Source organism: Eurytemora carolleeae, unplaced genomic scaffold (genome assembly GCF_000591075.1).
Source record: "Eurytemora carolleeae unplaced genomic scaffold, Eaff_2.0 scaffold584, whole genome shotgun sequence".
Lineage (NCBI taxonomy): Eukaryota > Metazoa > Arthropoda > Copepoda > Calanoida > Temoridae > Eurytemora > Eurytemora carolleeae.
In genome coordinates this window covers 9,999-23,180 of record NW_019396595.1, presented here as the reverse complement: position 1 = coordinate 23,180, position 13,182 = coordinate 9,999, and the positions used below count along the sequence as shown (strand labels likewise).

The 13,182-nt window shown below is 32.9% G+C and overlaps 2 protein-coding genes across 2 annotated transcripts in view; both read left to right on the top strand.

Moving 5' to 3' along the window:
• The window catches only part of LOC111706063 (proteasome subunit beta type-6-like), a 4,088-nt gene extending 1,304 nt beyond the window's left edge, over positions 1-2,784 (top strand). Inside the window, exons 3-7 of the mRNA XM_023478818.1 lie at positions 658-715; positions 1,297-1,391; positions 1,738-1,798; positions 2,081-2,137; positions 2,568-2,784. Coding sequence (XP_023334586.1) covers positions 658-715; positions 1,297-1,391; positions 1,738-1,798; positions 2,081-2,137; positions 2,568-2,621 — 325 coding nt within the window. The 3' untranslated portion in view covers positions 2,622-2,784. The remainder of the gene's footprint in view (positions 1-657; positions 716-1,296; positions 1,392-1,737; positions 1,799-2,080; positions 2,138-2,567) is intronic.
• LOC111706062 (26S proteasome non-ATPase regulatory subunit 10-like) lies at positions 2,777-9,883 on the top strand. The gene is made up of 9 exons (XM_023478817.1): positions 2,777-2,875; positions 3,340-3,430; positions 4,194-4,234; positions 5,233-5,320; positions 6,324-6,396; positions 6,799-6,879; positions 7,637-7,714; positions 9,073-9,160; positions 9,639-9,883. Exons 1-9 carry the CDS (start codon positions 2,792-2,794, stop codon positions 9,708-9,710), a joined length of 696 nt encoding a protein of 231 aa, XP_023334585.1. The 5' UTR covers positions 2,777-2,791; the 3' UTR covers positions 9,711-9,883.
• Positions 9,884-13,182: the final 3,299 nt, after the last annotated feature.

The following is a 13,182-nucleotide window of genomic DNA, read 5'->3' as shown; positions in this document are numbered from 1 at the left end:
TCAATTATTTTATAATGTCAGTTTAGAAATATATTTCACTTTCTTGATAATATTGATTAAACTTATCTTGCAGCAATCTTGATACAACTTACAAATATTTGAGGTTTTTTATTATTTTTACTCAGATTTTTGCTTTTTCGTTCAGATCAATAGTCAATAAGTAATTGAGAGAAAAAAAATCAAACTAATGAAGATGGGTTAAAAATATCCGCCTTAAAACACTGAATTCAGGAACATTGGAAATTGTAAAAATCTCTTTAAGTTTTCACAAATTGTAAACAAAACCCTGTTTTTTGAAGATGATTTTCCAAGATAAAAAAAAATGTCTTTTAATCCTTAAATCAAATAATTTTTCAGAATTTGAGACGCATCTTTTAATAATAATTAAAAAGTCAACCTCCCTAATTATTTAAGTTCTTTATGTTCGTTAATTTCTGGTGTGAGGTTTTTCAATTGTTTGCTTCAAAGAATAGTTTATTTTCTAATTTGACATTCTCGATGAAATAGTTTCACCCTTACTCACACAAAAAAATAGAACTTTTTAGTTTTACGGTTTGGCCGGCTGTAATCTGTAGTCGCCATTTTTAATCGTTCTCTAGCCTTCACGGATTTTTCTGTTTAAACTGGCACATTTTTTCAGTACATCTTTCTGTTCAGGGACTCTCTGATGGCTGGACTAATTGTTGCCGGATATGACGCAGTCAATGGAGGACAGGTATTATATTATTTTATCTAATTTTACAGTTTAAACCAATATGCGGGTGAAAATTTGCTGATCTATAATTTTCCCAGTCACTTCTTGTCATGAAAGGCATAATTTTCTACATTTTGTTTGGAATTTTAGCGCAGAGAGCAAAAAATGGTTTTCACAAAATTAGAGATAATAAATGATTTATTTGATCCCCCGGACGCCAATTCTTTGAAATAAATACTGCTGTATTGTTTCCAAATCGTAATTTTCTTTTCTCATTCTTTCTTTTAGTTTGAAATTTCTCTGTGAATCGTTACTGCACAAGACTTAAAAATACACTTACGGCCTTACCTCTTGAACAACAAAATGTATTTGAAACAAGTTTTGGCAAGTTTATCTTCTTCACTGGTGCACTCTTCGCCACGTTAAAGTATGACAGCTATCCGAACAAATTAGAAAAGTCTTTAAGTTCTGAACATTTATGCTTGAGATAAATCATGTCAATTACAAAGTATTAAATAGTTTTACATCAGTCAGTTTGTTATTATATTTGTAGTATCCATGAACCTAATTATCTACTTTCTATCTATCCATCTATATACTAGGTATGGTGTGTACCTGTAGGTGGTATGGTTGTCCATCAACCTGTATCTATCGGTGGATCTGGGTCAACTTACCTCTATGGACTTATGGATCACAAGTAAGCAAGCTTTAGGAGAAAGATAAAAACAATATGTTTCAATGATGAAGAAACTGCTATTATTATTATGATAGAAAAAGAAATGTTTGTAAACGGTAACGAATACATCCCCTTTGTAACAAAAATCGCAAACTTATATGTATTTGGGAATTTAATGATATTTCTAGTTATCAAGTTCAGGACCCTTTTTTTGGCGAGCAAAAACTCGTGGATTAATTGATTTAAAATTTGATTGATTGTTTGTTTGTACTGGTATAACCTGGAATATTGATTGATTAAGACCTGGAATATTGATTGATTGTTTGTACAGGTATAGACCTGGAATATTGATTGTTTGTTTGTACAGGTATAGACCTGGAATGCCGCGTCAGGAATGCGAAGATCTTGTTCTTCAGGCAGTTACCCAGGTAAGACCGTTTTCTTAATCGTGAATTACCCGCCGCGGTATGTCTGACGGTGCAGTGAGAGTCTTAAATCGGTGGAATGGTAAAATACCATTTATCCAGTCTTTCAAATGTGATGTTTTATACACTACTGAATTTTCCAAAGATAAGCCTTATGCCTCACATTTTGAAGTGATTCCATTCTGTAAAAAAAATGGGTCCAGATTAGCTAAACTTCCGGTTCTTTCCTCAAAGATTGAAGAACTGTACAATAACATTAACATTTCTAATCAATTTTATTTAAAGGCGATTAGGCGTGATGGTTCCAGCGGCGGTTGTTGCAGAATGGCAATCATTACTAAGGTTGTTTACTTATATTATTTTATAAAATTATATTGTGTAATCCGGGTTCCAGTTTGGGTTCCCTTTATGGAGTGGATTGGATCAGGCACGCAACTAGACATTCAGCTGGAGGAGGGAGGGGGGTAGCAAAGTACAATTTTGTGCCCCCCTTCCCCCTCTAAACATTTCAAGGGGGGAGGGAGGGGGGCAAGAATAATGTGTATTATACTCAACCATGAAGACAACTTCCTTTCCAATTCAGGATATTTTTGGGGAAAAATTTTTTATTTAGGTGCATTCATTCAGTTTGAGGCAAAGGAATTGAGTCTTAGTAATAAACTCTGATTTTCTAATACCTACATTTTTTCCACCTGATGGTGTGGTTTGATATTTCAAACTTAGATTTTTTCATCTAACAGAATTCATAGTTTGAAATATCTAAGTTATATAGGATGGTGTGGAGAGGAAGCTATGGTTGAACCCTGAGCTACCAACTACATACTAACTTCAACCACCAGAATCAATTGTCCAAGAATAAACGATCCGTTGTTTTATATCTGAACATCGTAAAACTCCCATTTACTCCCCTAATTTATGTGATTATGGTTCTTAAACAAAATTAAACAAAATTAACTAATTTTTTTAAATCCGAAAAATAATTCAGAAAAGTTTAAAATGGAAAATATATCAAATATGGAAAATGTATTCTCTGGTCGGGAGATGAGTATACACGAGCTGGCTTTGGAGGGAGATTTCCAGGTTAGTAAACTTTAAAAACAAAAATTCGAGCGATCTGATTTTTTGAGACACTGCCAACTTTTGGTTGCAAAAATAAATTCTTTGCCTCAAATTTGTTTTATTATTAATGGATTTTCTGGTTTTCAAAATTTTCTGAATACGTTTCAAGACGAATCTTTTGATACCCAATACCCATTCTTCTGGTGGATTTTGAAGAAATTATTTTTTTTTTCGCTTGCGTTAGTAAATTTCCTTTTTTGCCTTAAGAAAGTCAAAAATGTTATCTCTTAAAGCACTGAAACCACTGTACCATGGCACTAATTCATCCTTATGTCCTATTTGTAAATATGTATTTAAATGAGTCAAGAGCTTTATTATATAGTTAAAGTTAGCCTGTTTGGTTATAAGAAAGTCAGTTTCCTTATTTTTCATTAAAATGGGGGGTCCTCGGTCCTTGATAATTTATCACCAAAGGTTGTAATTAGGCTGTGAAACAAAAGATCCAGTTAAAACCTGAGCTTGTGACTAAAACAGATGAATCTGGAAGAATCCCTCTCCATTGGGCAGTATCTAAAGGTGAACATCTAGAGAAAAGTAGTTCAACTTGGTTTGGCGAGTTTAAACTACTCTCGGCAGTTCAGCTATTCATTAATTCAAACATCAGCTTGGGTCCAATCGGCCAATTTCATGAATTTTCCTTTTAAAGGGGCTGTAAACGTAATTTCAAGTGACCCTCTATGTAAAGATGATAATGCTCTTTTTACAACGGTATCTTTAAACGCATTCTCTAAACATGTATAAATTAGATATGGTAATCTTACATCGTCTATAGGTTAGGTTAAAACAATTTCTGTGCCGAGCGCTGCGGCTAGGACAGGCTAGGGGGCCGAGTGCCGCGGCTAGGACAGGTCATGGGCCGGGCACTGCGGCCACAAGTTCATTTAGCAGCTGTAAAACCACGTGCTTAGTAGGTCGGATGTGTATAATAGCGGATTTGGCGTAGGTCAAAAGTGGAGGTTAGCGGATTTGCATAGGTCGAAAGAAATACCATGTTTATTTTCGTTTGCGGGTTCTCTGCGAAAGTGACTTACGCATTTCTTACTGATAAGAAGCAACGCGCGGTTTCAAGGGAATCGTTGTAAATGGGGCGTCGCATGGAATGTCACTTGAAATTACGTTTTCAGTCCCTTATAGTAGAAAAATGGTCAATTTTACCTCAATAATGTGAAGACATTCATTTTTTTCAAACTTAAAAAAAACTTTTATTATGTTACAACCAAAATGTGGAGGGGGGGGGGAGATTAATTGTAAATACCAAAACTTTTACCCTGTTAAACAGGACACAAGGAGATGGTTGGCTGGCTACTCGATCTAAACAAGGCATTAAACATTTTTAATATAGAAATAGTCACAGGGTTGAAATAAAACTGAAAGTAATGATCAAGATGGATATTAATTAAAATGCCATTAAAAAAAGTATTCTCGGGCGGCTTAAACTTTAACCGTCTTTCCTCCTAAACAGAACAGACAAAGAAATTCCGCGGGGTCCCTGAATCTTGATGCAGTCTGCAGTCTGCAAAGTAATCAAGAGTTATTATAAAAATGATTTTGCTTTATTTTTCTTCAAAATTCATTTCCCCTTTCCTCGTCCCCTTTTCAGCTCAAGGGGGGAGGGAAATACCGCTGTAATTTCATCTTTAAAATGGATTCTAAAATCATTTTCTATTATTTTATAATGTCAATTATTTTATAATGTCAATTATTTTATAATGTCAATTATTTTATAATGTCAATTATTTTATAATGTCAATTATTTTATAATGTCAATTATTTTATAATGTCTTTTTTTAAATAGCTGGATATGAGCTTCAATGGGGAATTGGGTAGGATGGTTGATGTTGTGCTCCTAGAGTTTTTTAGGTCAATTAAAAGTCGTAGAATATTTAAAATGACACTAGGGATATAAAAATTATTCTAGGGATATAAAATGATTCTAGATTAAGCAAAAAAGTTCTAGGTATAAAAAAATGATTCTAGGAATAAAATAAATTGCAGAGATATAATAATGACTCAAGGGACATAAGTCATTCTTTGAATATCAATATAACTCTAGGGATATATAAGTAATTCTAGGAATAGAAAAATTATTTTATTGATATTAAAGGATTCTAGGGATATAAAAATTATTCTAGGAATATAAATATAATTCTAAGAATATAAAAATTAGTCCAGTGATATAGGTATAATTTTAGGGATATGATATAAAAGGATTCTATTGATATAAATATAACTCTAGGGATATGAAAAGATCCTAGGAATATAAAAGGATTCTAGGAATATAAAAATGATTCGAGGGATTTAAAAATGTTTGATGCAAGGATGCTAACCCTGCAGATGATTCTAAGTGGACCCCGCTAATTATTGCCGCATCTGCCGGTCATGTTGACGTAGCAAGGATGTTGATTGGTGAGTCAGGGGTGTATATTTTCTCGAAAAATAATCATGCCCCCCATTTGAAAATAAATTTTTCCCAACAAGTCGTATGCTTTTGCAAAAAAAAATAAAGGTTTTCATCGCTAAGTGAAGGAAAATAAATGATTTTTTTGCATAAAGAATGAAAAAGCATTTTGAAAAAACCTATTTTTTTATGTCCAATTTTTCATATTTTCCCCCAAATCATCATACATTCCTTCCTGAATTCTGAATTTTTACTGGGTCAATTTCGATTTAAAGGTAAAAAAAAAGATTTAACTAAAGGCTAGTTACAGTGGTTTACAGAATTTTTGTGTTGTAAAGTATGCAGACCTACAGATTAATATTCCGTGGTCGTCATAACCTGCAGGGATAACTTTAATGTAGGAACCAAGCATTTAACCTCTACAAAATATGTAATATAAATAATGCCCATGTGAAAAATTTTGGAATAAATGACCTAAACATGATGACGTGAACTCCCCACAAAACTGACTAAAATAACTATCACCTTTAAGAGTGCCCACATTGAATATCGAGATCAAGCATATACATACACTATCGACACAAAAGTTCCGACCCCTGAATAGTTTTGAATTAATATAAAAAGCGGAACAAATATCTAAGACTACACTTCTTCATTCTTACGGCTATCTATATAATAAAGCTCTTTACTCATCTATATATATTTGTATTTATTTTAGCTATTTTTTATTTCACGGGCAACGCCAGGTACTTCAAAATCCAAGAGGCAAAATGTCGACCAAAACCCTGAAAAGCATCCTTGAAAATTTAAGAAATTTGGTTAGGGGAGTTAGGGTTAAAGAAATCAAAAGCATTTTCAGAAATTACCATGAGTTGGAATCGTATTCATATTTAACAGGACTTATCCAAGATCCGCAATTCAATTAGAGTGATAAGGATTTTAAACGCAGATTATTTGTAAGGGGGGGGGTGTTGATGTTTTTGAAAATATAATTTCCTTTATTATGTTCAGACAACGGAGCAGATGTTTCCGCTGTCACGGACCAGGGCAGATCTGCTCTGTTGTACGCTGCCAGTAAAAACAGGTTAGAACCAGTTTTGACCAGTTATATACCAGTTATATGCCAGTTATATGCCAGTTATATACCAGTTTTATACCAGTTTTGTCCCTGTTTTGTTCTGGTTTTGTTTAATTATTTACCAGCTTTGTCCAGTTTTATACCATTTCTTTCCAGTCTTATACAAGTTGTATCCAGTTATTAACCAGTTCTTTCTGTCTAATCTTATACTAGTTTTATCCAGTTATATACCAGTTCTGGTGAAAAAATATTGAAAATTGTCCATTTTGATATGGTATTTCGATGAATTATTTTTCCTCATAAGCATGTGATTTTATACATAAAATAAGCAATATTTTTCCTACTGTGTGCAGTCAATACGCATTAATTGCTAAACATCAACACATTCAATGTTTAATTTACATCCAGGGATGAGATGGTGAGGCTATTATTATCTTCTGGTGCTGATATTAATAAACAGGATGCCCTCGGCGCATCACCTCTACACAGGTAATCACTGATCATCACTCATCTCACAAAATGACTGTTAAGTCAAATATTCTGGTATCCTGGCAATTCCAATACATTTCATTTTTGTAAAATTCTTCGAATTCAAGATTCTTTAAAATAAAACGTAAAAGAAAAAATTGTTCATCTCTGAAAAATCAAAAAAAAAATGGGGACACTTTTGTTTTTCTTTCCTTTAAAAAGATCAAATTTGTCCAGGTAGGTTTAATTCAATCCGCTTGAAAGTCGCAGCGCCGTCCATTCTAGAATATGGATCCTAATAAATATATTTTAGAGTGGTGGATCCAGGGCATACTACTGTTGTTAAACTACTACTAGCTGCTAATAATATGGATCCTAATATATATATTTTAGAGTGGTGGATCCAGGGCATACTGCTGTTGTTAAACTACTACTAGCTGCTAATAATATGGATCCTAATATATATATTTTAGAGCTGTGGGTCCAGGACATACTGCTGTTGTTAAACTACTACTAGCTGCTAATAATATGGATCCTAATATATATATTTTAGTGCTGTGGGTCCAGGGCATACTGCTGTTGTTAAACTACTACTAGCTGCTAATAATATGGACCCTAATATATATATTTTAGAGCTGCGGTCCCTGGGCATACTACTGTTGTTAAACTACTACTAGCTGCTAATAATATGGATCCTAATATATATATTTTAGAGCTGTGTGTCCAGGGCATACTGCTGTTGTTAAACTACTTATGGATCCTAATATATATATTTTAGAGCTGCGGGTCCAGGGCATACTGCTGTTGTTAAACTACTGCTAGCTGCTAATAATATGGATCCTAATATTACAGACAGGTTAGCAATTTATTAAGAAAAATATTGATATCTAATGGCGATAAACAATTAATAAAAACATTTTTAGTGGTTTGTACACATTTTTACTTAATTTCTCCCCATTTTCTCTTACTGTTAACCCCATCCCTGCTGGGGTACTAAATCCCATGTTTGATGTCCAAATATGGCAAATGATACATCATTGTAAAGCTCTTGTGCTCTACTTTAAGAATCTGTAAAAACTGTAATTTTGTAAAAATTTTAATTGAAGTCATAACAAAATCGATGTCAAAGAATATAAATACAATTTCGGAGCAAATGCAATAAGTAAAAAAAAAATTTATTATAATTTAATCATTTAGTAAGTAGTAAAAAAATGGCGTTAAAATTAGCTTGATATCTTTATTATACAAAATAGTTGCAACCAATTAAAGCATGCGAGGTCAGGCCGAAAATTGCCCCAAGGCCAGAACTTTAGGAGGCTTTAACTCCAGATGTCAGAGGAGCCTGAAATTTTGGATTTAATGTTTTCTCATAATAAGCTATCTGTGTGCAAAATTTAAAGATAATCCATGATATTGATTTCCATGATCTCCAAAAACTGGCTGAGTTAATAAAGAATGACCCAAATTTTAAGTGATCTAAAATTATAATATTAGAGATCTGTGAAAGTTGAGATAGTTTTAATTTGTAACAAAAATGACTACACAACCTATTACCATGTTCATATATGCTATCTATATAATATAATAAAACAAGACATTCGTATATGTATTGTATATGTTGCATAAAGCCGGCCAAACGGCTGGACTGATTGGGCTGATTTTTTTTGTGGACACTCATGGGAGGCTGAGAGGCGTGAAAGGCTACAAAAAATTCGAATTTTTATTTCAAAATAGTTATTTATTCAAATTTTTTTCCTCAAATTATTTTCCAATTTTTTTTCAAAATTATTTTTTTTCACGGGCAACGCCGGGCCCTTCATCTAGTAAAGTATATAGATCAATGGCTACAAGTAGCAAACTATTATTCGTTTTGGTTCTTTTTTTGCAAATATTTTCTCTCGGGGTCAAAATTTGGCATTGCGTTATTAAAGTTATTACACTTTCTTCCAACGCATACTGTATTAATGTTTTTAAAATTTCTAAACATTTTCCTTTATTGCGTTATGCCATTTTGACCATGAGAGAAAAATTGTTGGTTTTTTTTCTTTAAATTTTTATGATAAAATTACTGAAAAGTTTAATAAAATCAAACTCTTACAGAATACAGTTTTGAAATGTTGGAAGTTTAAAAAACGAAGCAAAACGATTAATAACACTAGCTACAACAACAACAACATCAACGTATTGAGATCTGTATCCCGGTATTGTTAATAGGTACGGGAATACACCATTACACTATGCCTGTGAGGAAGAACGTCTTGAAGTTGCTAAGCTACTGATTCATGCAGGAGCTAGTGTCGAGGTCAGTTATTATTTTTATAAGAAATATCTGGTTTATGTTAAAAAAAATTGTCGATGAAAAAGTTGTCATGTTGTCAGCAAAATATTTCTCGGAAGTAAAAGACAAAGGGCAATGAAGATAGAAGTAGAACGAAGTAGTTTATATTTAATCTTTTTTTATGGTAAATAAACATATTGAGCGACATTGTACAAACCCGGCCATACTGTCTGCTCAGGAAAATTTATTGTTATTTTTTTTTTTTTTTTTTCTCTTTTTTGTAAAATCATTCCTGAACGATCATATTTTGGGACTGTTAAATGTGCTCAATGACCTCGTCTTAGTTTTGCTGCTCATTTGATCCGGAACCCACTTTAGTAAAAACATAATAATTTTTCTATCAATCAAAACCGAGGATTTAACTAATTATGTATATTTTTCTACATTTTATTTCAGATAGCATTCGAGTGCCGATTAATTGATTGAAGATTGATTTATTTAGGTTCAGAATAAGCAGGAACACACTCCTCTGCAGATGTGTGGACCCGGGTTTGCAAGATCATTTAAGAATTGATCTAATCCTCCGTTTCATTGATCAAATGGTCCTCAGCTTCATTGATCAATTAATCCAACATATCTGTATTAATGATGAATCTGACCGGTTGGTCCTCCAATTGATCTCAAATCAACCCTGTTTTTAAAATCGTCTGAATTTGTCAAATGAAAATACATCATTTTTACTTTTTAGTCATAATGGTTTTATTTTTTACTATTTATTAATAAAATCTATTAAATAAATAAAAAGCAATACAAATTTGATTTTATTTAAGATATCTTGTCTTTGGTTGATAGAATGGGATTAGTTTTCCATTAAGTATGATTTCTTGGGATGATAATGAATGCTTATATTCGAATTATGCTTCCTTAAATCAAAATGCTGGCATTAAATCAAATAGCATTTGATTCTATAAAGACTGATTCCCTGTATTGTAAATCGAACCGAGGGGGGGGGGGGGGTTCAGAGGGTAAATTTTAAGTTGTTAAAGATTTTTTCAGTTTAATTGATCCTAAGAATCAGCTTTTATATAATGCAGTTATGAACAGTTTAAAGCGGAATGTTTTTAGCTAATTTTCAAAATAATCGAAATAATGCTTAAATTTTATTATTATAATGGTCATAATATTTAAAAAACACTTAATTAGACTTAAGTTACAAATTTTTAGCGCGATGTTTTAATTTAATTAACTTTTAAGACGCTTTTCATTCTGCTTTTTTCTTTTATGACTATATATCAATACTATGCTATGTTGGATGTTTTACTCTTATATGTTTATATTCGATTTAAGATATAAATACCAACATGGTGAAGAAGATTACCTAAGGTAAAGGCCTAGTAATAAAATCATGTCTCATCCTTTGTGGGTAACCTTGTATCTTAACTTAACTGTTTTATCTATAAGACACTTAAGACTCAAGGTTATAAACCATTTCAGATCAATGTCGTGTTTTCCCGTTTTCAGGTTTGTCATACAAAATGTTATTTTGCCAATCAAAAATATTTTTAAACACATTTTTCATGTAATGAAGTATATCTCGTGATAAAGTGTGTCTTACAAATATTGAGTAATATTTATTGGTTTATTAGAAATGTTCCATGCAGGTGTTAGATGGTTTTATAATAATTCTTATCAAGATGTATCATGGCAAAGAGGATATACAAATTACAGAGCATAAATTCGAATTGAACATTCTCGTCTCAGCTGGTACCATTCATGGAAGGAAGCTTTCAAAGTTTCTAATTCTTATATTTTTGCAGCCTGATGTCGCTTTTGATATTTTAAACCCGGAATTTTATCTGTTAAAAATTTCACAGGCATAGACTATCATGTTACAAAATGGTAATTTGAAAATTGAGTTAGAGGAGTGTGATCAGCTCCGTTTTTCATACAGGGATAACCAGAAAACACTGGAATAGAAAGACGACAATTTAGTTATCTGTAAGTGATTTTTTATGTTACAAAGCAAATAGTTCTACTGAGCTGAAAACTTTAGAATGCGATATACTTAATCCCGATTGGTTAATTAATCTTGAAATTAAAAACAAGAGGAGAACAAGCATTATTTAATCTTGAGATTAAGAAAAAGAGTGGATCAAGCATTAATTTTGATATCCACCATTCTAAAGTTTTCAGCTCTGGGCAATTATGAAATCACTAATTTAGTGAAAGTTGCCCTGGACAATTGCTGTGTCTCATGCTCCTGCACACTACTCTTTAGTAATTGTAAATTGGCGGTACAGTTCAAAGTAGGACTACAAAGGTTGACCCAGCTCGGATTAAACAAGAGGAGAACAAGCATTATTTAATCTTGAGATTAAGAAAAAGAGTGGATCAAGCATTAATCCTGATATCCACCATTCTAAAGTTTTCAGCTCTGGGCAATTATGAAATCACTAATTTAGTGAAAGTTGCCCTGGACAATGCTGTGTCTCATGCTCCTGCAAACTACTCTTTAGTAATTGTAAATTGGCGGTACAGTTCAAAGTAGGACTACAAAGTCTGACCCAGCTCGGATATTCAACTGTACACCGGTGGGGCGTGCCTGGAGGTTATTAAAATTATAACTTTATTCTTAAATGAAATGATTTCTCTGAATTTGGAAACCATGCATGGAGTCTCTATAATAATATATCATCATTGATTTCTACATAGTTATACAATATTATACATTTTATCAATATAAACAAATCAGACCATTGTAACAGTCATATTCACATAGGTCTTTGTAAACCATCTTTATTATATATAACTTTATAACTTTATATTTTATTGTTGATCAACAAAGGTACTGTTATTTGTTAAAGGGAGAGACCGGCTATTTAACATATTTGAACTGTGAGTGCAGTATTAGGTTATGTTACTGCGGTCCTACAATACTTCCGTCCTATGATACTTCGGACCTACGACAGCTGTAGGCCGAATCTACATTCCATTTTACTAATCCGACCTACGTGCAGGAACTTCAGATCTTGTCAGTATGTAGTTGACCATAAGGTCCTGATGTTCCCGTTGCACACAATTTGTAGGTCGGACGCACACTTAGCTCGGATGAAAAAGTTGTAAAGGTTGGGTGAACACATTTCGTAGGCCGGATGAACACTTTTTGTATGTCGAATGTAAGGTTTGGGTAAGTCTGGGTCGAGCGCTGCGTCTAGGACAGGCTTGAGGGCTGAGCGCTGCGGCCACATTTATCAAATTAATAAAGTAATAGCGGATATGTGGGGATAGGTTAGGTTAAGACAATAATTCTGGGCCGAGTGCTGCGACTACTTAAATAATAACTGTTCATCAGACCTACGAAATGTGCGCGTTTTCCATACATATTCATTTGTCATCTGATCTATAAAAGTTGTCCATTCGACCTACAAAAGATATGCATCCGACCTACAAATGCAATGCATCCTATCTACAAAAGGTCTGCATCCAACCTACAGTTAAGTGAGCAACCGACTTGCAGTAGGTCGGATACACTAACTATTTTTTCAATTGAGTGTGTATCTGACATAAAGTTCATCGGACCAACAGCAGCTAAAAGCTGCTGAATAACCGAAGTGTCGCAGGACGGAATTAACGTTGGGTGGATGTAATACAATCGCAGTATTATAGAGAAAAAATCTTAGGCTTCATTTCTTACCTAGAAATAATACACCGTAAAAACGTCACAATGTTATCAAATGAATCTAAAAAATGTTCTCTAAAATACTGCACTTTCGGTTCAAAGATATTACCTAGCCGGTCTATCCCTTTAACATGTATAATATAAAAAGTCTCAAATAAGAATGATTATCTTTTCTAAAAACAAACTCGCACCTTCCTTAAACTAAGCACAAGAAGTATATTTTCCAGGATTTGGATTGTTTTAATGAAATATTTGTTAAAAAGATTAAGTCTTATAGAAACATTTATTATCAATAAAATAATCTAAAGCTTTGGAAAAAATGTTGAAGATATGTTTAATTTTTTTTTAAAAAAATTATCTTAGAAGC

Bases quoted from the DNA above. Each gene is read 5' to 3' on its own strand.
- LOC111706062 (XM_023478817.1), top strand. From the start codon at position 2,792: ATGGAAAATATATCAAATATGGAAAATGTATTCTCTGGTCGGGAGATG. The intron at 3,431-4,193 runs GTGAACATCTAG...CCTGTTAAACAG, and splicing joins CCATTGGGCAGTATCTAAAG to GACACAAGGAGATGGTTGGC. The intron at 4,235-5,232 runs GCATTAAACATT...GTTTGATGCAAG, and splicing joins GGCTACTCGATCTAAACAAG to GATGCTAACCCTGCAGATGA.